Below are 25,037 nucleotides of genomic sequence, written 5' to 3'. Positions count from 1 at the left end.
CGCGTCATAATTCTGTTTCCGGGTCCAAACGCGCGCGTTACGTCACGGCTTACCAAGAGGATTCAGGATGCTTTTGCAAGCCATGGTGTTAAAGTAGACAGAGCTCCCTTTTTGTTTTTAGTCACAAGGCCGGGGAGGTTTGGCTGTGTTATAACACCATATTTTTTAATTTGTCTGCCCACAGTGGTTTCCACACGATTTGCTGCTTGAAATCGATCTGTTTTTAAAATTCCTCGGCCATTTCAACCAGAAGCAATCAGCTTGCTATCACATGCCAAGCCAGCCGTTCCTTATCACCCATTTTGTTGGAGTGCTTGCTGGAGTGCTTTAGCCACTTAGCGAGGTCTCTACAAATGAAGTGAGAAATGCCTGTGTACTTAATTAATTAGTCACAAGGCCTGGGAAGTTTGGGTATGTCATACACCTTTTTTGAATACTAGAGAAATACCCGTGCTACGCACAGGTGGGAGGCCAGAAGCAAACAGGCAATGCAGATACGGCGAATGCTAAAGCATGAAACCAAAAAAATTCCACATTCCTGTAGCACCTTCAGTCGCACATCAGACATGGACAGCAAGTTCGTGAAGGACTTCCATGAAAAACGTACCCGTTCGCAAACAAACGGGTACGTTCACGTATAGAAACATCGATTCATGGGACCGTGGCGAATCTGCATATGGCGATCGCAAAATATCAGAAATTGAAGGCTTTTTTTATTTTTAAACGATCCATATAAACATCCATTGAATCATATCACACGCAAATCATCAAAATCTAAACAGGATGTTTAGAATTTCAATAAAAGCCACATCACTGTTCATATCGGTAAATATTGTTACGGTTTTCCGCCACCCTTCTTACCCTTACCAAGGGGGGATTAAGCCCCTTGTTCTTTCTGGGCCTGGCATAACCGAGACTTGAAACGCTTCTTCCGGGCAAACGCAAGGTCGGGTTTCGGGACCAAGTCTCGCTCGTACCTAAATACCTGCGCCGCCACGGAAACGGGAAACCAAGCCTCGCACGAGCCACGTGGAATTTGAGTACACCGAGCGGATTGCGTACCACGTGGTCCGTGCAGTCACCATTAAAATTGTACCCCGATTTGAGCGGTTATATTCGTACCACGCTTAGTCAATGATGGAAATCACAAGAACAATCAAATGGAAGGAAGAACACAGGTTTAATTATTATTCCCAATATTATGTACAATGATCGGTAGAAGCAGAGACACAGACCAGAACTTAAGCAGTCTTATTATAAAACCCAGACTCGGGCCCGTTCACACTCACACAGGGAAATTGCAGGCAGGATGATGTTCAGGCCAAACGCGCCGACTTGGTCATCCAGGAACGGCCCCGTCCGGCTCTCCTCAGTTCCAGCACGTCCCACGATGATGGCGAGCAGGCGGTGGAAGGATCCTCATAGCGCGTCTCTTGGACAAAGGCAGATGATGAGGCAGGAAGGCGGGAAGGAATGTACGCGTCTCTCGGCGGCTGGCGGTTCCACAGCGCGTTTAGCAACCAGCGCGCGATCACTCGCGTAACCCAATGCACTATAGCGGCTCGGCTTCAAGCTCAACCGAGCGTCACTTTAATATGAGCGTGTATCTTGGTTCATGCGCGTCTTTCTCCGATCTCGTATCTCTCAAACTCTACTGCTGACCACGCTCCTTCAACTCCTCTTCTCTTCTCGTCAGTCCTCGTACCGCACTCCTTCAACTCCTCACTCTTTGCAAACCCACCGCCAACTGCTCCTGGTGGCTTTTCACAACGGTTATATCGACACGCCCTGAGCCTTCTCGAACGTTCCAACCACGCCATGTGACGCATTGCCGCAGCCACTCCCTCTGAGCCCCGATTGACGGCTCGCGCTTACCGTCAGTTTCTCTGCCGCCCTCATTCGGTCCCTGCTCGATTTGCCAGGCCGGCCTCATGTTAATTCGCGCCAAAAAGCCAAAGGCAGCACAAAGAGGCGTAAGAGGCACAAGGCAATGGAGGCGGGATAAGGCAATGGAAGTATGAGAAGGACCTACTCTCATTACTCCACTCAACGCAAAACTAACACAGGAAAAGGACTATTTTCACACATACTATGAAATAACTGAACTATCGCGAGGCTACGTGTTGTTGTGTGACTAACTATGAGGGGGAAATTTAACCTTTATTATACAAAACTCAAAACCGCAACACTACCCCTCTCCCTCATCAGACTCGTCCCCGAGTCGAACCTAACAAAATTGGAATGACCGGTTTTGAGAAAGATCTGGAAAATTAACTTTTACTTTTACATGTGACATATAGATGTGGTTCCCTCTAACATTTATTCTAACCCGTGGGTGCGACAGTTTTAAAACACTAAATATGTCCCCCCCTATTGCGTTGAGTAGCTACTCTAACAGAATCACGCCCACAATTAACAGAATCCGGAATTTGTTAAACTAAACATATAGCCGGTGGGCAGCATTTTATATACAAGCACAGAAAAAAACTTAACCTTATTTACAGTTCTATGACCCAGGACCTGTCCTTTTTGGAAAGAAGATTGGAGGGGAGAGAAAGCACAGCAAAATACACAAAACACACTCATCATCATCACATTTGCTGCTTGCTTCTTGCATCTTGCTTCTTGCATCTTCTGTGTGCATATATCAAACCGGCTAGGCCCCGGACCGGCATACAGGCCATTCCTGCTCTTCAGGGCTAATTAAACTTACTAATCTTCTCGTCCCTAGCACACCATAATAAAAAAATTCACAACAAATGTGTTCGTTTTATTTCATTGCCAAGCAGGGCCAACTTTATGTGGTCCGACTGCGTGACATTCATGCCACTCAAAACAAGTGGTCCGAAGATGCAAGGTTAGTTTGCAGCAAGGTGCTGCACAGTAGAGGTGTAAGGCCACAAGACTTGTGGTCCATAAGTGTAATGTGCAGCAAAGTGTTTGTGGCAGAAAAGTGCTGCACAGGTGCAGTAAAGTTATAACACAAGGATATGGCAGCCAGGTGCTGCACAGTTCGGCTGCACAGATGTAACAAAGTGCAGCAGGGATGCTGCACAGGTCGATGGTGCTGCACAGTTCCACCTCCAAAATGGTCCTGGGGGTGGGGGGGGAGACAAAGCATGACCAGAAAAGCGGAAAGGGCACAAAGGTACACAGCAAAACAAGGTAATGCAGCACAAGGGGCGCGGAAGAGCGAGCAGAGCAGGCTCGTCCCTATCGGTTCGTACCCCCCAACGTCGGCTTACACTACCCTAGCCCTTCCCTGTATTTACAAATTCGTCTCTACGTCTTGTCTCCCATATCCCCTTCTATACCAAATTCGTCTCCCAATCCCTCCCAGGAAGGAAGGAATGGAACAAACCCAATGTCTCTTTACGTCACGATGCGTCTTACACTCAAACAGTTCACTTGGCCCTGGTGTGGAGCTTCGTCCTCCTCGGTGAATGGCTGTGGATGACGCGAAGGGAATTCCTCAATTCCTAACTACACTAACTGACATGAACTCTTAAACTACCCGAGGTTGTACCTCTTTAAATGCCAATCGGCCTCTTTAAACTATGTGGTTCTAAAAACCGAATTCCCATTGACCACTCTGTGATGCCATCCGAATTTGGGTCTCACTCCCCAATTTTTCACTCTGTGCCCTTGCACAATTTCGGGGCTGGGTCGTGTGGCTCCACTAGCAGGTCTACCTACCTGCGCACCTCCGCCACTGAAGTCGCCACCCGAGCTTACCTGCTCCTGCGACTACCTAAACTGGGGAAGGCCCCTTCCTGGCACTTTCCCCCTGATGCCCACCTTGGCATTGGGCAACCCGGGTCCTTCCTTTGGATCCTCGGGCCCCACTGAACAACTCACAACTACCCTAACTGGCTCCTAGAGCCTACCTGTGGCCTCACCTGGCCGACAAACTACCAGTGGCGAAGTGCCCCAATAACCATACGCACCAATTAAACCACACGCCCAGCCATTTCACTGACTCATGCACCCACACTCCAAAGCACTACTTTGCCACTTCCTGCACCACAGGTGTCAATATCCAAACAATTTACCTAAGCCCACTACCTGACTTTACACTACCCACCCCGGGCTTCCGTGAATGGGTTCCATCTCCCCCCATTCACTACTTCGCACCATGCATTCCACACCTTTTATTACACACCAAGCATTCTACACCATTTCTCTTGCACACCTTTTGTCTTGCACACCTTTTGTGCTTACACACCACTTTCCATACACCTCAACACAATTCCATTTATCTCATCACATCACATACACCTCTTACACACAGCATCATCTATCGAACTGCTTTTCCCCAAAAACTCGTCCTTCCCCGTCAACCCGTTACACGAAGCACTCCCTTCGTCATTATCAACCATCTAAGCTACCTACGTCCCCACTATAGTACAATGTCACTACTTAAATCTCATGTCCCTAAGGTCATCTAATTCCCTAACAATTATCCTAGCCCTCCCTCGGCTAGCTTCGGTGCCCCATAGAGGTAACCATTGTTGGCACCTCTATGTGCCTAACACTGCCACCCCCTAATCTAATGCTCATGGGCCCTGACCGTGTGAGGAATGGTCAAACTACCATTCCCCCACATAGGGTACATTATCCTCATTCGTCCACTACACTTGAGCCTCTTTGTGTGGAAATACGCTGTCATCACGGCTCGGCTTCGAAAGGCCGAGCGATCCATGCGGTTGGTTAGTCTACTGTATGGGGTGTCCGTCTGGCATTTTCGATCCAGGGGAGGAGGCATGGATGGGCCGAGGTGCAGGGGCCCATCTCTGCGCGGGGCCTTGCGGTCCCACGCACAATGGCCCAACCGCCCACGGTCGGAGCACCGCACCCGCAAAGGTGCGCGGCTCCGAAATCTCCTACCTCCCCTTGAACCTTGCCGATTGTCTTTGCCGCCACAGCGCGGCATCAACCATACAGGGCGGGGTCCGGCACGAATCGTGCACATCGGTCCTTGTGACATGGCCGTGGCATCGATCCCCACCGGTCCCTGCTGCTCACAACTCACCGAGGGCTCACGTCGGCTATTATTTCGCGCTAAACGCTACCCCGGTCGGTGTCGATGCTTGAGCCGTGTTCTCACGACACGCGACCTACTCCGCACTCGCACACCTAGGCGTCCCTGCACCTCCCATACATTCTGTTACCGCACACTCTCCTTCCACATCCCCTGGTGTGCATTCTCCCTCGCACACCGTACTCGCACCTGCACATCTAGGCGCACTCATACCTTCCACACAATCCGTTACACACTCTTCACGCACACAGTCTAACACCCACGGGTGTGCACTCTCCTGTTGCACACCCAATCATCGCACACCATCACGCACACCCTGGCACACACTTTTCTGTTACACACTCGGTAACACCCCTGGGTGTGCACTCTCGTTACACACCCTGCAACACGCTCTGGTGTGCACTCCTGCACACTCTCTGTAACACACTCTCCTGTTACACACTCTTCCCACACACATTCCATCATACACTTTTCTCGCTCACACTCGCACTCCGGTGAACACTTTTCTCTCACACACGCGCCAGTCGCCCTCGTACACCGCACAATGGACCTTCCACGACCGCCCGGGTTTCGTCTCAATCCCAAGCCCGCCAAAACCCCATTCGCACCATTAATTCTACTCACCCTGGGGACCTCTTTTTCCGTCAGCACCTGCAAACTTTCCATTGAGTTAGCAAGCCCGACATCACGATGCAAATACAGACTTTGTACAAATCCCATCTCTTTCTCCCGCGAATGATTTTCTGTTTCTGCCGTCTCTTCGGCCCCAATTGTTTCTTCAATTTCCATTATTTCTTTTTCTACCTCGACCGTCGGCGCGCATAAAATTTTGTCTTCCAATTCGACCTTCCCCGGCGCTCCCGACATTTCTTTATCCAATTTGATGATCGCCAGTTTTTCTACACCCTGCGTCGCGATTTCTATACCCCCAGTCAAATTAGCTGCGCTCTGCCCAAGCTCGCTCTCCACGTGCTCCTCACACAGCATCACCTCGTCGTGGCCCAATGCAACCTCCTCGCCCAACCTGCGCCCAATGTCCTTCTCCACTTTTTTCATGTCCTTCTTCGACGCCACCCTCATTTTTTCCAATTGATTATTTTGGGCCTCAATGTTGTTTTCCAACCCATTTTTCACCTCTTCCAATTCCCGAATGGATTTGTACCCCATTTCCTTCAATTGACCACCCAATTTTTCCATGTCCCGGGTGGATTTGTCACTCATTTCTTTCTTTTCTTTGATGGATTTGTCACCTTGGGCGTCCATTTTTTTCTCTTGGATGTCCATTTTTTCATTCAATTCACTGAAGCATGCCCTGAGTTGCGCCATCAATATGCCCATATATACTGGAGCTGCGGGCTCGGCCCTCACCACCACGTGCGGGGCACCGCCATTTTCCTCGCCAGCTACCGCCCCCTCATCAATTCTCCCTTCGTCTACCAGCACTTCCTGTGGGTCCTGGGTCATTAATTCTACCTCCACCTCGTCTTCAACCCCACCGGCATTCGACCGTCTTGGCTAGCCATGGTACGAATATAAAATTTTGAATTAAAAAACTAAATTTTCGTCGCTCGTAATTTTCGAGTACGTGAAGCGCACTCTCGGTCCAATCCCACTCCCCGACACCAAATGTTATGGTTTTCCACCGCCCTTCTTACCCTTACCAAGGGGGGATTTAAGCCCCTTGTTCTTTCTGGGCCTGGCGTAACCGAGACTTGAAACGTCTCTTCCGGGCAAACGCAATGTAGGGTTTCGGGACCAAGTCTCGCTCGTACCTAAATACCTGCGCTGCCCCGGAAGCGGGGAACCAAGCCTCGCACGAGCCACGTGTAATTTGAGTACACCGAGCGGATTGTGTACCACGTGGTCCGTGCAGTCACCGTTCATATTGGACCCAGATTCGAGCGGTTCTATTCGTACCACGCTTAGTCAATGATGGAAATCACAAGAACAATCGAATGGAAGGATGAGCACAGGTTTAATTATTATTCCCAATATTATGTACAATGATCTGTAGAAGCAGAGACACATAGCAGAACTTAAGCAGTCTTATTATAAAGCCCAGACTCGGGCCCGTTCACACTCACACAGGGAAATTGCAGGCAGGATGATGTTCAGGCCAAACGCGCCGACTTGGTCATCCAGGAACGGCCCCGTCCGGCTCTCCTCGGTCCCAGCACGTCCCGATGATGGCGAGCAGGCGGTGGAAGGATCCTCGTAGCGCGTCTCTCAGACAAAGGCAGATGATGAGGCAGGAAGGCGGGAAGGAATGTACGCGTCTCTCGCCGCGGCTGGCGGTTCCACAGCGCGTTTAGCAACCAGCGCGCTATCACTCGCGTAACTCAATGCACTATAGCGGCTCGGCTTCAAGCTCAACCGAGCGTCACTTTAATATGAGCGCGTATCTTGGTTCATGCGCGTCTTTCTCCGATCTCATATCTCTCAAACTCTACTGCTGACCACACTCCTTCAACTCCTCTTCTCTTCTCGTCAGTCCTCGTACCGCGCTCCTTCAACTCCTCACTCTTTGCCAACCCACTGCAAACTGCTCCTGGTGGCTTTTCGCAATGGTTATATCGACACGCCCTGAGCCTTCTCGAACGTTCCAACCACGCCCTGTGACGCATTGCCGCAGCCACTCCCTCTGAGCCCCGATTGGCGGCTCGCGCTTACCGTCAGCTTCTCTGCCGCCCTCATTCGGTCCCTGCTCGATTTGCCAAGCCGGCCTCGTGTTAATTCGCGCCAAAAAGCCAAAGGCAACACAAAGAGGCATAAGAGGCATAAGGCCATGGAGGCGGGATAAGGCAATGGAAGTATGAGAAGGACCTACTCTCATTACCCTACTCAACGCAAAACTAACACAGGAAAAGGACTATTCTCACACATACTATGAAATAACTTAACTATCGCGAGGCTATGTGTTGTTGTGTGACTAACTATGAGGGGGAAATTTAACCTTTATTATACAAAACTCAAAACCGCAACAATATTATTCCATCGTGTTTCAAATCATGATCGATACACTATGATTGTGATGATCGTGATCGTGAATCGTGATCGATAATCGTGTTCACAATCGCTATGTCAAATGTACTCCCGATACGTGTACCAAATTCCCGATACGTGTAACTGTACCAAATCAACAGTTAAAAGGATTTTGAGCTGATAGGTGTTACAGCCTTGGCAAGATCGATGGAGACAGCAATCTGTTAGATCTGATCCTCCTTCATGCCGAAGTGCAGATCCTCCTTCATGCCACATCCGATCGATGCAGCCATGCAGCGATCGGTGCAGTCGTTTGTACGGCACACTGTGCAGCGATCGGTGGAGCCGATCGGTGCAAACGTGGACTCCCACACTGCCACATCCTGCTGATACTTGTTCCCGCATGACGTTATTTTCCCGGGTGTCGCACAAACGGCTGCACCGATCGAGATTTAACGGATGTTTATATAAATCGTTTAAAAGAAAAAAAACCGTCTGATATTTTTAAAAATATATTTCTGATATGTAGCCTTTTCATTTGGGCCTCCCAATTGAAGCCCCGCCCATAGGGCGGGTACCGTTGCTCGACGTAAGAAGACGTCACAATGAGAACAATGGACGTCATGCAAACGTGAATGTTATGCGGGAGTCCAAACCTGAGAATGCTGGAGACCAAAGCTGAAATTGGGAAAACTAAATAGACTATTTTACTCCTGGGGATCCCAGAATTACCCACCCAAAATATCTTTGCGATCGGTTCAGCAGTTTTTACGGTACCTTCGAACGGACAGACAGACAGACATTTGGTGAATTATAGTAAGATGATTAACGAGGTGAACCACAACTGTGAACACTATTCAGGCTGCTTTTGCAAGCCATGGCATTACAGTAGACAGAGCTGCCTTTTTGTTTTTATGTACCCATTTTTTAATTGACTATCATTTTTGTGCAATTTCTTCATCACTCTCCCAAACTATACAGTGCGACTTATACACCAGTATTTACAGTGCGACTTATACACCAGTATTTACAGTATGGTTTATACACCCGTATTTACAGTGTGGGTCATACACCCATATTTACGGTATGGTTTATACACCGGTATTTACGGTACGGTTTATACAACGGTATTTACAGTACGACTTATACACCGGTATTTATGGTATGGCTTATACACTGGTATTTATGGTATTTTAGGAGTCGCGGAAGGCGAGAGAACGAGGCCATTCGTAGGGTTCGAAGATGGTTTATTGTAACAGCAAGATCCAGCACACTAAACTCGAACGGAAGTCGGCACGCTTATATAAAGCCAAAAGCCCTCTTCGGAGGGCGTGGCTCCGGCAACCGCGCGTGCGTCACGTCCGCACAACCACAAGTCCAACAGGCCCGTGCACGTGTATTATGCCCAAATAAGGTAATCACATAAGGTAACCGCCACATGCGGTTACCTGCACATAAGGTAACCGCCACATATGTCCCCCCAGAATGCACTCCACGGGCCTATGCGTAGGCCGAGGCGACCGAGGGGCTGGGCAAGTCCTCGGGGGAGGCTGCCGAGGTTCCTCGCGGGCCTCCCGAGGTTGCAGGTCGCGGGTGCAGTGCCGAGAAGGCTCGAGCGGTGCACGCGAAAAGCGGGTGAGCCAACCGAGGGGCTGGTCAAGGCCTCAGGGGAGGCTGCCGAGGTTCCTCGCGGGCCTCCCGAGGTTGCAGGTCGCGGGTGCAGTGCCGAGAAGGCTCGAGCGGTGCACGCGAAAAGCGGGTGAGCCAACCGAGGGGCTGGTCAAGGCCTCTGGGGAGGCTGCCGAGGTTCCTCGCAGGCCTCCCGAGGTTGCAGGGTCGGAGAGGTAGTTGCGGTTGTAGTTGTAGTTGCGCGAGGGTGACGAAGCGGCCGTGCCGCTAACGTCAGCGCGCGCGAAGGTGACGAAACAGCCGTTCCGCCAACGTCAGTGCGCGCGAAGGTGACGAAGCAGCCGTGCCTTCGGAGGGTCTTGGAATAGGTTCGCCCCTCCGGTCATAGAGGAGGAGGCGAGCGCGGTGCGCGAACCTCATAGTCATGGCCGTCGTCGTTACCGAAACTCCGGCATTTCGAAACCGCGTTCGAAACTGCGCCCAAAGCCGTGCGGGAGAAGCCGGCGTCACCAGCTTAGGTGGCTTCCCTGGCTAGGGCACGCTTGCCGTGTTCGTCCGCAGCCCCCGAATCCGTTCGGGGGCAGTCGGAGGTCACCAGTTTAGGAGTCGCCGAAGGCGAGAGAACGAGGCCATTCGTAGGGTTCGAAGATGGTTTATTGTAACAGCAAGATCCAGCACACTAAACACGAACGGAAGTCAGCACGCTTATATAAAGCCAAAAGCCCTCTTCGGAGGGCGTGGCTCCGGCAACCGCGCGTGCGTCACATCCGCACAACCACAAGTCCAACAGGCCCGTGCACGTGTATTATGCCCAAATAAGGTAATCACATAAGGTAACCGCCACATGCGGTTACCTGCACATAAGGTAACCGCCACAGTATGGTTTATACACCGGTATTTACAGTATGCTTTCTACACCGGTATTTACGGTATGACTTATACACCAGTATTTATGGTATGGTTTATACACCGGTATTTACAGTATGCTTTCTACACCGGTATTTACGGTATGACTTATACACCGGTATTTACGGTATGGTTTATACACCGGTATTTATGGTATGGTTTATACACCGGTATTTACGGTATGGTTTATACACCGGTATTTATGGTATGGTTTATACACCAGTATTTACAGTATGCTTTCTACACCGGTATTTACAGTATGCTTTCTACACCGGTATTTACGGTATGACTCATACACCAGTATTTATGGTATTTTAGGAGTCGCGGAAGGCGAGAGAACGAGGCCATTCGTAGGGTTCGAAGATGGTTTATTGTAACAGCAAGATCCAGCACACTAAACTCGAACGGAAGTCGGCACGCTTATATAAAGCCAAAAGCCCTCTTCGGAGGGCGTGGCTCCGGCAACCGCGCGTGCGTCACGTCCGCACAACCACAAGTCCAACAGGCCCGTGCACGTGTATTATGCCCAAATAAGGTAATCACATAAGGTAACCGCCACATGCGGTTACCTGCACATAAGGTAACCGCCACATACGTCCCCCCAGAATGCACTCCACGGGCCTATGCGTAGGCCGAGGCGACCGAGGGGCTGGGAAAGTCCTCGGGGGAGGCTGCCGAGGTTCCTCGAGGGCTTCCCGAGGTTGCAGGTCGCGGGTGCAGTGCCGAGAAGGCTCGAGCGGTGCACGCGAAAAGCGGGTGAGCCAACCGAGGGGCTGGTCAAGGCCTCGGGGGAGGCTGCCGAGGTTCCTTGCGGGCCTCCCGAGGTTGCAGGTCGCGGGTGCAGTGCCGAGAAGGCTTGAGCGGTGCACGCGAAAAGCGGGTGAGCCAACCGAGGGGCTGGTCAAGGCCTCGGTGGAGGCTGCCGAGGTTCCTCGCGGGCCTCCCGAGGTTGCAGGGTCGGAGAAGTAGTTGCGGTTGTAGTTGTAGTTGCGCGAGGGTGACGAAGCGGCCGTGCCGCTAACGTCCGCGCGCGAAGGTGACGAAACAGCCGTTCCGCCAACGTCAGTGCGCGCGAAGGTGACGAAGCAGCCGTGCCTTCGGAGGGTCTTGGAATAGGTTCGCCCCTCCGGTCGTAGAGGAGGAGCCGAGCGCGGTGCGTGAACCTCATAGTCATGGCCGTCGTCGTTACCGAAACTCCGGCATTTCGAAACCGCGTTCGAAACTGCGCCCGAAGCCGTGCGGGAGAAGCCGGCGTCACCAGCTTAGGTGGCTTCCCTGGCTAGGGCGCGCTTGCCGTGTTTGTTTGCAGCCCCAGAATCCGTTCGGGGGCAGTCGGAGGTCACCAGTTTAGGAGTCGCGGAAGGCGAGAGAACGAGGCCATTCGTAGGGTTCGAAGATGGTTTATTGTAACAGCAAGATCCAGCACCCTAAACTCTAACGGAAGTCGGCACGCTTATATAAAGCCAAAAGCCCTCTTCGGAGGGCGTGGCTCCAGCAACCGCGCGTGCGTCACGTCCGCACAACCATGCACATGCCCAAATAAGGTAATCAAATAAGGTAACCGCCACATGCGGTTACCTGCACATAAGGTAACCGCCACAGTATGGCTTATACACTGGTATTTATGGTATGGCTTATACACCAGTATTTACAGTATGGTTTATACACCCGTATTTACAGTATGGGTCATTCACCCATATTTACGGTACGGTTTATACACCGGTATTTACGGAATTGTTTATACACCGGTATTTACGGAATTGTTTCTACACTGGTATTTATGGTATGGTTTATACACCGGTTACGGTACGGTTTGTACACCGGTATTTACGGTACGACTTATACACTGGTATTTATGGTATAGTTTATACACCGGTATTTACAGTATGCTTTCTACACCGGTATTTACGGTATGGCTTATACACCGGTATTTATGGTACGGTTTATACACCGGTATTTATGGTATTTTTATACACCGGTATTTACGGTATGGTTTATACACCGGTATTTACAGTATGGTTTGTACACCGGTATTTACAGTATGACTGAAACACCGGTATTTATGGTACAGGTTATACACCGGTATTTACGGTATTTTTATACACCGGTATTTACGGTATGGTTTATACACCGGTATTTACGGGATGGTTTACACACCGGTATTTACGGTATGGTTTATACACCGGTATTTACGGGATGGTTTACACACCGGTATTTACGGTATGGTTTATACACCGGTACTTACGTTATAACTTATACACCGGTATTTACAGTATGATTGATACACTGGAATTTATGGTATGGTTTATACATCGGTATTTATGGTGTGGTTTTACACCGGTATTTACGGTGTGGTTTATGCACTGGTATTTATGGTATAACTTATACATTGGTACTTACGGTACTGTTTATACACCGGTATTTATGGTATGGTTTATACACCGGTATTTACGGTATGACTTATACACTGGTTTTTACGGTACGACTTATACACTGGTATTTACAGTATGGTTTATACACCGTTATTTATGGTATGACAAATACACCGGTATTTATGGTACGACTTATACACCAGTATTTACGGTATGGTTTATACACCGGTATTTAAGGTATGACAAATACACTGGTATTTACGGTATGACTTATACACCGGTATTTACAGTATGGTTTATGCACCGGTATTTACGGTATGGTGTATGCACCGCTATTTACGGTATGGTTTATACACTGGTATTTACGGTATGACTTATACACTGGTATTTACGGTACGACGTATACACCGGTATTTACGGTATGGTTTATACACCGGTATTTACGGTATGGTTTATACACCGGTATTTACGGTATGGTTTATACACAGGTATTTACGGTATGGTGTATACACTGGTATTTACGGTATGACTTATACACCGGTATTTACGGTACGACTTATACACCGGTATTTAAGGTATGGTGTATACACCGGTATTTACGGTATGACTTATACACCGGTATTTACAGCATGGTTTATACACTGGTATTTATGATATGGTTTATACACCTGTATTTACGGTATAACTTATACATCGGTATTTATGGTATGGTTTATACACCGGTATTTACTGTATAGTTTGTACACCAGTATTTACGGTACGACTTATACACCGGTAATTACGGTATGGGTTATACACCGGTATTTACGGTATGACTTACACATCGGTGTTTATGGTATGGTTTATATTGTATACCATTATTAAAACAAGGAAACTATTACTTTGGTAATAAATTGGAGGTATTTACGGTACGACTTATACACCGGTATTTACAGTATGGTTTATACACCGGTATTTACGGTATGGTGTATACACCGCTATTTACAGTATGGTTTATACACTGGTATTTACGGTATGACTTATACACTGGTATTTAGAACAGTGAACAACAGAACAGTGAACGACTTTAAACTAGTATGTTCTAGCTAATAGATCAGCGACGTAATAACGAAACAATGTTAACCAGGACGATGCTAAGTGAGCACTTACTGTATGTAGATTGTACAACAGCAAAACAAGGAACTGCTCATAACAATGGAAATCAGGGTAAACCGAGGCTTTCTGAAACTAAACAACGACAACTGCCTTGGGAGGCAGGTTACCATGAACAATTGACCTCCAAGGTCTCTGTCGGCCTCCAATAATAATAATAATACATTTATTTTATATAGCGCTTTTCAAGAAGCCCGGCACAAGGGAATAATTAAATTTATTTCATAGGCAAAAATTGAGGAATATTTAACCCACAGCCGCCACCCTTGTTCTCACCAGTGTGCTCCTCATGTGGCCTTTCCCTCTCCTCTCCTTCTTGTTCCCATCTCCACCCAATCATACGTCTCCACCTCTCCACTATATGCTTTTTTTCTTCCATTCATTCTTTCCTTCCTGTCTCAATTTTCACTTTCTTCAATTTCATAGCACCCTCTCTCTGTGCCTATGAATATAAATATACGACAATCAGATCATCAATCCATTCCCAGGCCTGCTGGTTGCATCACTTACACGAGCATGGCTATCCCGCTAATGCAATACCTTTAGGGCAGGAATTTGTTATTTGGACAGGACGCAAACGCCAATTGCCCGTTCTTTTCGTTCCAAAATACATCGTGAGATCATTCATGTCCCGCAGGAGCAAATTCTGGCAGATGGCGTAGCCAGCACCCAGGTCTACATCCATCCAAAACAACTATTGGGGATGCCTCTTCACGGTGGTTGTACCCCCCAATGCAAGTCAGGGGGCAAATCTTCACCATTTTTCCCTGTTGCCTGGATTTGTTAGAGTGCGAATCGGTCCCCATGGACCAGCCCTTTCCCTCTTGTCTCTGTCTCTCTCTCTGTCTGTCTGTCTCTAACTCTGTCGCGGCCCTGACTTTATGAAGGGGTACACCATACTGTATGTGGGGGAGAACTGTCTGTAGCTATATAAAAACAACAACAACAACAACAACAACCATCCAAAGAACAGTACACTCGTTGATGCAACACTGCCTTGCTGTCAGCACATTTTGCTCAATCATTTCATGACGATGATGGACAAAGACAGAAATAGACGAAGTAGTAATATAAAGAAGAGGAACATACCTCCTCTGCTTCCTGGGCTTGAGGAGATAAAGGGTGAGTGGCGGAATTGGGTGCTGGAGGAGTCGTTGTTGATGAAGAACAATCCAAACTTGGATTCAAACAGTGTTTTTTTGCTGCCCGAGAGTCGTCTGTTATCATCAGCTGCTGCAGAACTCCCTGGAGTGGCAGGAAACACGAAGAGAGAAACGAGGTTCAACTTTGCTAACATAAGGGAACAGTGGAGACGTTACGAGGAGGTACTCAATCCAATGACTACACGATGAAATCATTTGGTGTGTGAGTAACCGACATCCAGAGAAATTACATTGTGCCCCTTATTACACTTTTGACTGTTCCATTTTGTGTACCTGGAATGAAATGGTCATGTCTCCCTTGTTCTCCCAAATGGATGGACCGCCCTTGGCAAGCTTCACAGAAGCAACCTTCCGGCAGTCGACGTACAGGATAGCCACCTTCCGACGGACACTCAGGGAGACGTGATACCATCTGGGAGTGTGCAGGAAGAAAACAGGTGTGTTTGTGTGTGTGATTCCCGTCATACATGGCATATACTAACATATGCTGGTAGGTTGCCAGTCCTTTGATATACTCATCGCAAGAAGGCAACCGGATTGCATTCCATGACCGGTTAGGACTGGAATTTGGAATTTTGCCAAAGTGCGGGCATGCGACGGTGGATTACTCTTGGCAAAAGAGTCCAAAATCTTTAACCTCCATCAGCAAAAGGCTGTCGGATGGGATTCCGGTTTAAAATGCCATCCAACGGACAGCAAACCCATTCATCCAAGATCCTGGCAGAGAGGCAATTTATTGAGGATTTGAGAGCAATAATTTATTTATTGAGTTGAATTATTTATTGAATACTAGCAGAAGTACCCGCGTTGCCGGGCGGGGAGGGTGGGGGAGGAAGGGGAGGGGATGGGGGCGAGAGGGGGGATAGGGGGAGAGGGGTGAGGGGGAGATTGTGGCAGAGGGGGGGGAGGTGGGGAAGGGGGAGGGAGTGGGGAGGGGAGTGGGGATGGGGGATTGGGGGGAGGGGGAGGTAGGGAAGGGGGAGGGAGGGGGGAAGGGGAGGGGAGGGGGGAGCTGGGGAAGGGGGAGGGAGTGGGGAGGGGAGTGGGGATGGGGGATTGGGGGGAGGGGGAGGTAGGGAAGGGGGAGGGAGGGGGGAAGGGGAGGAGAGGGGGGAGCTGGGGAAGGGGGAGGAAGGAAGGAAGGGGGAGAGATGGGGAAAGGGAGGCAGGGGGGGTAAGGGTGGGAGAGAGGGAAAGGAGGGTAGGGGGGAAGGGAGGGGGGAGGCAGGAGAGGAAGGGGGTTCATATATATGCTGGTGAGTGAATGTGGTGTTCATCACGTTTCTGAGTTAAGTGTGATGCCGATCAGGAAGAAGAAGAAGCCGTACTGCCAACTTTGTACACTTCTGGAATTGTTTGATTTATTTGTGTTCAAATGTCTGGTGATTGTTTTGTATTTATTTATGCGATTGTGTACTTGTATATAACTGTCATTAATTCTAAAAGGCTTAGGCACGATTGAGTGTTTTTTTTTTTGTTTGTTTTTAAGTCCAAAAAACCGATCCTTTTTTTTTTCAAAATGTTTTTTTTTTGCCTAAAACACTCCCAGGCACTCACTGATGAACCTCTGAAAGTTTGACGAAGGTCCGTTCAGCCATCTCTGAGAAAAATGGCGACACAGACAGACAGACACACACAGACAGACATCTCTCTTACATAGTAGATTTATTTTGTATTATTTATTTATTTATTGAATAATTTTTATTATTGAGGATTTGAGCAAATTCTTGAGGCAATTTATAGAGAGGATGGCAATTTATTGGCGCATCGCGAATATAATCCACACTATGTAGGCCATGGAGCTCAAAGGTGAGTGCACCAAGCTCTGAAATATGCTGTCAGCAATAAAATAAAATAAAAGGTTCATGGATGTAAAATGAAGGAAATGCCATTCATTGTTTAGAAAAATCGGTGCAAGCAGTGAGTGGATCGCTAAAAAGGACGCTGGACGCAAAAGTTACCATTTGACTATTAACTTCCGAGAAAGTTGTTGAAATGATTGTTACTTGAAGTTTTACTTGCTTTGCGCCTCATCCAAAATGTCTTCACCGAATTGTGAAGTTGAAGTTTGTTACTTCTGTGGAAACATTCACTCACTCATTCACATCCTCACTCGAAGCCATGTTTGTTTAATTTTTCTCCCCAAAAGCAAAGAAGTCTATAATTCCAAACGTTTATTCAGCTTTAACTGGAGAAAGAAAAAGGAGTTTCACCTTTCGATGGCAAAATAAGTAGTTGAATGGACCTCATTCTATGACACATTTGTGGAATGCGCGTCTGGTGGAGCGCTTTTGTTTCTCAACGTGCGCTGCCAGACAAATATCTCTCCCAGTGAAGTCTACGGCTGCACATCAAAGGTGCAGCTGTGGTACGGAGGATGGTTTGTGCACCTCCTTTGAGGATGGGGGTCCAAAATCCAAAGTCCCCCTTCCTCTCCTGCCTCCCCCCTCCCTTCCCCCCTACCCTCCTTTCCCCCCCCCCCCTGCCTCCCTTTCCCCATCTCTCCCCCTTCCTTCCTCCCCCTTCCCCAGCTCCCCCCTCTCCTCCCCTTCCCCCCTCCCTCCCCCTTCCCTACCTCCCCCTCCCCCCAATCCCCCATCCCCAAATCGCATAAAGCTCACTTTTTCCCCTTCCTGCTCCTCCCACAACCGTCCATCGTTACCCTTTTCCCATCTCTTTCATATCCTCTTCCCATGTCACTGCTTTCATCTCCGTCCACATTTGCCAGCACAATGCACACGTAGAAGTTCTGCGATTACGTTTGCTTTTCTAGTCCTTGAAGCATCTTTCCTCAAAAAAAATTTGAAATCTTAATTGTTGATTCACTTTTCTTTTGGAACCCCCATTAGTCCTAGCTTAACAAACCCTCTTACTTCTAGGTTGCTATGGTTATGTCGCTTCTCTCATCTTTTGCTCTTCATTCTTTCCATTCCTTGTTCTACCTGTATTGTGTTGCCTTTTTGCCCTTGATCAACTCAATCTTTTACACAAAACCTTTTTGGTAATCTCCCAATGATTTCCCTTTACACATAAACTTCGGTGCTCATCCCAACATGCTCAGTTATAAAATGTCAACAAGGAATGGTCGGATGAAAAAACTTCCATAGAACTTCATCGCTTCACATGAGTCTTTAAACCTGCCATAAAACCCTAAACCATTATCACTGGCAATCCCGTTAACAATAATATGACCCGACTGCTGTTTTAGGGCCATAGCTAAGGCCTGCCTTTTTTGCTTGTGAAAAAAGGTAAAAAGTCAAACATTTGAACAGCCTCGGACGTGCACCATGACCCCATGGTCAAGGCACAACGTCAACAAGGCTGTCCCAATAACAATACACATGCGCCTCAACCCCAAGAGGGAAGCGCATGGTCATTCAAACGCATGCATCATGCCCCAGAAGGGCCACAATGCATGGTCATACAATTGGGACCACTCCTCTCAATAGGAGTAAGACCCCTTGATCCTCTGACAGGGAATTTACTCCTGTCAGGTAACCAACGGCAACTTATCTCAGAGATAAAGCCGCCATGAGCCGGCGAAGCCATAGCCTCCATTGAACTTTTCCGCAATTGTTTATGCATACTTCCGCATCCGCAAGATGGCGGCCTCCATGGAACGATTTGGTGCGTCCAAGCTTCGAAATTCTCAAAGGATCCAGCAAAATCTGGCTTTTCAACATAATACGCATTGATTCACAACACCGGCTTCGCCGGCTATTGATGATATATATCAGGCTAATGCCGTCTGTCTGTCTGTCCCACCCTGAAACACAGAATTGCTCCTCAGAGAGCAAAAAAAAAATTAACTAAAAGTCTTCAAATTAATCCAAACCTACGGGAAAATTGTTTTTTTTCCAATCAGACAGAAAATTGAACCAGTGCGGTGTATAGGTAACAAATCGCTGTTTCAATCACTCCAGAATTTTTTTTTATTTTTTGCTGTTACGAAATATGTAACCTCCCATTTTTGTGATCTTTCAACCAGCGCAAGAATAAAAGGTTTCCTTTTAGTTTCTTCATTTTTACATTGTGGTATTATTACCACGGGCTTCTGCCCCTTCATTATAAATTTCAGCAACATGTGCTAGAGGATACCAGATCAGACACCCCAGAGATCATACTCATCAGTCGGTTCGCATGTACTAAACACGAATAGGAACAGGTGGCCATGTTCAAGAGAGAACAACATGAGATAAGAAGATATTAGTCTGAGTCTCGATCTCCCCCACAGCAACAAGGTAATCTTTTCTTTTATACATGGTCTAAGGTAACAGACTTACACCGATTAGTTGTTGTTGTTGTTGTTGTTGTTGTTGTGTTGCCCCAGTCACTTCTGGTACACCGATTAGTTGTTTCTTATCGTATGCAAAAACCAACAAGTCATTGGTTGTGTGTTAACAAATATACGAGATACACCTGTTGTTGGCACAGGGTCAATAAAGTATGTCACATAAAACTACGCAGCTACCTAAAGATACATACGTAGGTTTCTTTTCACTGCAGAATTGAGGTTCATGGAAGAGCGAGACCCATTTGATGCTCCCCTATGAACACATGGGTCTAGTTTGTGTGTGTGTGTGTGTGTGTGTGTGTGTGTGTGTGCGTGTGTGTGTGTGTGTGTGTGTGTGTGTGTGTGTGTGTGTGTGTGTGTGTGTGTGTGTGTGTGTGTGTGTGTGTGTGTGTGTGTGTGTGTGTGTGTGTGTGTGTGTGTTGCATGCTCCGCTATGAACACGTGTGTCGATTTGTCCAGTGTCCAAGAATGTCCCCTAGTTTGAGATTCCGAGTCATGTTATGGCAGGTCCTGTTCCCCAAGACATTTACACATTAGCAATGTGTGTGGTGTGCTGCCCCCACTCTAGCGACACCTGCCCCTCCCCACCCCCCCCCCTCCCCCTCTTGCAACACCTCCTCTCCCCTCTGCCCCCCACATGCCCTTTTATAAACTCTGTTGAAATTGATCACACAACACATCAAGAAGATGCTCTCACGTGATGACACCACACCTGTGCCGAGCCCGTGATATCTGAATCGACAAACGAAGTCAAAAGTATCATTTACCAAACAGGTACAAACAATAACACAGGTACGGTATTTACTCACTTTCCGTTGGCGATGCTGCTTTGTGAAAAGGCCTTCTCCTTATTTCTCATCCCTGTGTAAATCTCAAATCCAGGTTTCGGTCCTATGTCCATCTGTAGGTTCCGCTGGCCATGGCCATCCCAGACCGACAACAGGGACAGCCGATCGTACTCCACATTCGTCCTCAGGAGAGCCAAGATGGAAAAGGTCGTTGGCGGGGACCCATCTGCAACACACACACAAATTACAGGAAATGTAAACAATCCATGAAGGATATAGATGCTGAAGTTTATTAAATTAATAAATAAATGGAATGTAAATGTCCAGTCGTTGAGAGTAATTAAAGGCCCATACCGGATGTGGTGTTGATTTAATGTGAGATTTAGAGTAGTTTGAATGTGCGTCTGTCCAACAGAAGTTGGTACCTCTGTCGGATGTTGGTACCTCCTCCAGGGGGCGCAACACAATCACTAAGTAACCACAGAGGGAACCGCATGGCCAACCGGCAACAAGGCCTACCACTTAATTTTGGTATTTAGAAGGAGGATGCGAATCAAAGCAGCTGCTTTAAATCGTTAATGAGCATGATCACCTTTAGGGTAAGCGAAACGACCTCACCTTGTACAGGTAAACTCAAGGCCACGACCACAATGAATGGTCATTGTGCGTTGAGCAGGGAGAGGTGCAAACGAAAAGGAAGTGCAATCATTCAGAGGATTCGAACCGACTGTTGTTGTACCTGCAGTTCATCTACACAACAATGCGATGCACTGGACAGGTGCATGTTGTATCTGCATGTTGTCTCTATTGAAAGGTGGACAGCATTGGTGAAAGGGACACAATCTTGACTGTTCTAGAAGAGATATGTTTTAGACTTTAAAGGATATACAACCCTGGCCCATGAGCTCAAAAAAAAATTGGGAAAACTTTTGAGTTATGCACCCATGACGTCACGCGAATAGACCGGTAGCTCATTTGCATAACGGAAGTGAATATAGTCCGATTTAAAACAACAATTATGTGGCTTATTGTCCCAAAAATATTTTTTGTGCTAATGTAAAACATATTATGTCTTCTAAATCCGACATGATTGCGTCCCTTTAAGTTGAGCAATCGAAGCACTAACATCAACAAACAAAACAGTACTAACACCAGTAACCAGGAAGTGGTGAGAGAGGACAGGCCAACATCAGATTGGAAGTGAAGAGACAAAACAAAATGAGACTGATCAAGAAGAGTCACAGACAACATGGACAACCATTGGAGGAATTCGAGTTTGTTAAGGCATCTTTTGGGAGAGAGTGAGAGTATTGAAGTTAGAGTTGGATTTCATGAAGGATTGGCGCTATGAGCTCATTCCTCTTCCTGATTGGCATGGATGTTCAAACTGAGCGAGTGGGACAGGAAGTGACATGGTTTTTAGAGATGACATCTGGAGAAATGAAGAAAAGTGCTGGACGATTGGGGTATGAAGATCAGGAGACCAAAGACTCAATATATGGAGTGTTGGTTTGAGCGAAGAGAAGAGGATCGGGGTGAAGGTGAAAGGATTATCGGTGAAGATCTGGAGAAAGTGAGGAGCTTCAAGTATTTGGGGTCAGTGGTGACAGAAGATATAAATGGAGATTACGCAATGGATTCGGCCTGGATGGAATACTTGGAGGAAGGGCAGTGGAGTGCTCTGTGATAGAAAAGTTCTGCTGAAAGTGAAAGGAAGAATTCACAAGACAGTTGTTAGACCTGCTTTGGTATATAATGCGGAACCTTGGGTGAGGTCAAAGAAAAACAGAAACAGGATGTAAACGAGAACGGTACTCGGTAGAGCGCATACTTCCACCAGGCTGAACAGTTTAAGTTTTTTGTATTCCACTGATAGGTCGGATCTGCATCCCGACCTGAACCAAAATCTAATCGGCTTCTTGTCACATAACCAACTCATCCTCCAAGTTTGGGCTGAATCCGTTCACAACTTTTTGAAGGATCGTGTTATGGATTAGTTTTAACCCGATCACTCAATGGTGAAGAATCACTTTAAAATTCTCAGATATTCTCAGATATCCGGATCCGAATGTTCACCAACATCTAATGGTTTTGTCCTTGTAACATACCCAACATCTCCACCAAATTTCGTGCAAATCCGTTGACAACTTTTTGAGATATCCTGTTCACAAACAGACAGATGACTATAGTTGACTGGAGATGAAAGTTGGGATGAGATAACTGGAGATGACGTGACATGAGGATGAGAGGTCGGATGATTGACTGGAGATGAGAGTTGGGATGAGATAACTGGAGATGAGGTGACATGAGGATGAGAGGTCGGATGATTGACTGGAGATGAGAGTTTGGGATGAGATAACTGGAGATGAGGTGACATGAGGATGAGAGGTCGGATGATTGACTGGAGATGAGAGTTGGGATGAGGTGACATGAGGATGAGAGGTCGGATGATTGAGTGGAGATGAGAGTTGGGATGAGATAACTGGAGATGAGGTGACATGAGGATGAGAGGTCGGATGATTGACTGGAGATGAGAGTTGGGATGAGATAATTGGAGATGAGGTGACATGAGGATGAGAGGTCGGATGATTGACTGGAGATGAGAGTTGGGATGAGATAACTGGAGATGAGGTGACATGAGGCTGAGAGGTCGGATGATTGACTGGAGATGAGAGTTGGGATGAGATAATTGGAGATGAGGTGACATGAGGATGAGAGGTCGGATGATTGACTGGAGATGAGAGTTGGGATGAGATAACTGGAGATGAGGTGACATGAGGATGAGAGGTTGGATGATTGACTGGAGATGAGAGTTGGGATGAGATAATTGGAGATGAGGTGACATGAGGATGAGAGGTCGGATAATTGACTGGAGATGAGAGTTGGGATGAGGTGACATGAGGATGAGAGGTCGGATGATTGAGTGGAGATGAGAGTTGGGATGAGATAACTGGAGATGAGGTGACATGAGGATGAGAGGTCGGATGATTGACTGGAGATGAGAGTTGGGATGAGATAACTGGAGATGAGGTGACATGAGGATGAGAGGTCGGATGATTGAGTGGAGATGAGAGTTGGGATGAGATAACTGGAGATGAGGTGACATGAGGATGAGAGGTCGGATAATTGACTGGAGATGAGAGTTGGGATGAGATAACTGAAGATGAGGTGACATGAGGATGAGAGGTCGGATGATTGACTGGAGATGAGAGTTGGGATGAGATAACTGGAGATGAGGTGACATGAGGATGAGAGGTCGGATGATTGACTGGAGATGAGATTTGGGATTATATGACTTGGGATTAACAATGCTGCCTTCAGTTGGATTTGAACCCACAACCTTGAGAGGTCCAGTGCAGTGACACACCACGTCACACCACTGAGAGCTCCACAGGTGAGGTGAGAGGTGCAGTGTCCTCAACACGAGGCCACCACTGGATTTTGCAGTGAACTTTGATTTGCATTATCTCAGGCTCCTGGAGGATCTTGTGCATATGCATCACAAACAAGACAAAAAAGACTTTGGAATTGGAAATAGGCAGTGTAACGTGTGAATGACATAATCAATCCAGGACAGGTAAACCTTTCGGAACTTTACCTGTGAAGAGCTTGGAGACGGGTACATTCAGCTCGCCCTCGCTCTCTTTTCCCAACTCCACAGCAGTAGAACCGGGACAAGAGCCTTGCACTTTAGTCACTCCGTGCCCTTCCAGGAACTCCAGCAGATCAACCGGGCCTGTGTAGGCATAAGGTACAGAATGTACGACTGTTAGCAAAGTTTTTGGGGGCAACACCACACTCCACAAACGAAACAGGTGTCCCCAAAGGGGCATGTGGCCGGCCGCTTCCCTCTCTCACAGCGAATGTGGGCACAAGGTGTAAATTTCTGTCCTGAGGACACCAGTTTGGGTAACAGGTAATACAATTTCGAGTTAGGACACCAGTTTAGGTAACAGGTAATACGATTTCGAGTTAGGACACCAGTTTAGGTAACAGGTAATACGATTTTGAGTTAGGACACCAGTTTAGGTAACAGGTAATACGATTTTGAGTTAGGACACCAGTTTAGGTAACAGGTAATACGATTTCGGGGTTAGGACACCAGTTTAGGTAACAGGTAATACGATTTTGAGTGAGGACACCAGTTTGGGTAACAGGTAATACGATTTTGAGTGAGGACACCAGTTTGGGTAACAGGTAATAGGATTTCGAGTTAGGACACCAGTTTGGGTAAAAGGTAATACAATTTCGAGTTAGGATACCAGTTTGGGTAACAGGTAATACGATTTTGAGTGAGGACACCAGTTTGGGTAACAGGTAATACGATTTCGAGTTAGGACACCAGTTTGGGTAACAGGTAATAGGATTTCGAGTTAGGACACCAGTTTGGGTAAAAGGTAATACAATTTCGAGTTAGGATACCAGTTTGGGTAACAGGTAATACGATTTTGAGTGAGGACACCAGTTTGGGTAACAGGCAATAGGATTTTAAGTTAGGACACCAGTTTGGGTAACAGGTAATACGATTTCGAGTTAGGACACCAGTTTGGGTAACAGGTAATACGATTTCGAGTTAGGACACCAGTTTGGGTAACAGGTAATACGATTTCGAGTTAGGACACCAGTTTGGGTAACAGGTAATACGATTTCGAGTTAGGACACCAGTTTGGGTAACAGGTAATACGATTTCGAGTTAGGACACCAGTTTGG

At 47.5% G+C, this 25,037-nt stretch overlaps 1 protein-coding gene and 1 long non-coding RNA gene across 3 annotated transcripts in view; one reads left to right on the top strand and one right to left on the bottom strand.

Annotated features, from left to right (window-relative positions):
- The window catches only part of LOC137421405 (uncharacterized), a 243,643-nt gene that overhangs the window by 169,205 nt on the left and 49,401 nt on the right, over positions 1-25,037 (bottom strand). Inside the window, exons 2-5 of one of the 2 annotated variants that reach the window (XM_068107435.2) lie at positions 23,926-24,063; positions 20,349-20,553; positions 15,519-15,657; positions 15,172-15,327 (exon numbers count right to left, since the gene is read on the bottom strand). In XM_068107435.2, the coding sequence (XP_067963536.2) occupies positions 15,172-15,327; positions 15,519-15,657; positions 20,349-20,553; positions 23,926-24,063 (638 nt within the window). Of the gene's footprint in view, positions 1-15,171; positions 15,328-15,518; positions 15,658-20,348; positions 20,554-23,925; positions 24,064-25,037 lie in introns of those variants that run through there. The other variant, XM_068107436.2, reaches the window with a different exon arrangement.
- LOC144890635 (uncharacterized) lies at positions 19,247-20,560 on the top strand. Its single transcript, XR_013622338.1, has 3 exons — positions 19,247-19,486; positions 20,108-20,313; positions 20,447-20,560. It is a non-coding gene; the product is annotated as an uncharacterized LOC144890635 (long non-coding RNA).

The sequence above is a fragment of the Myxine glutinosa genome, chromosome 2, assembly GCF_964187855.1.
Source record: "Myxine glutinosa chromosome 2, kmMyxGlut1.1, whole genome shotgun sequence".
Taxonomy (NCBI): Eukaryota; Metazoa; Chordata; class Myxini; order Myxiniformes; family Myxinidae; genus Myxine; species Myxine glutinosa.
The sequence above is the reverse complement of the archived record's forward strand: the minus strand, read 5'-3'. Positions and strand labels throughout refer to the sequence as shown.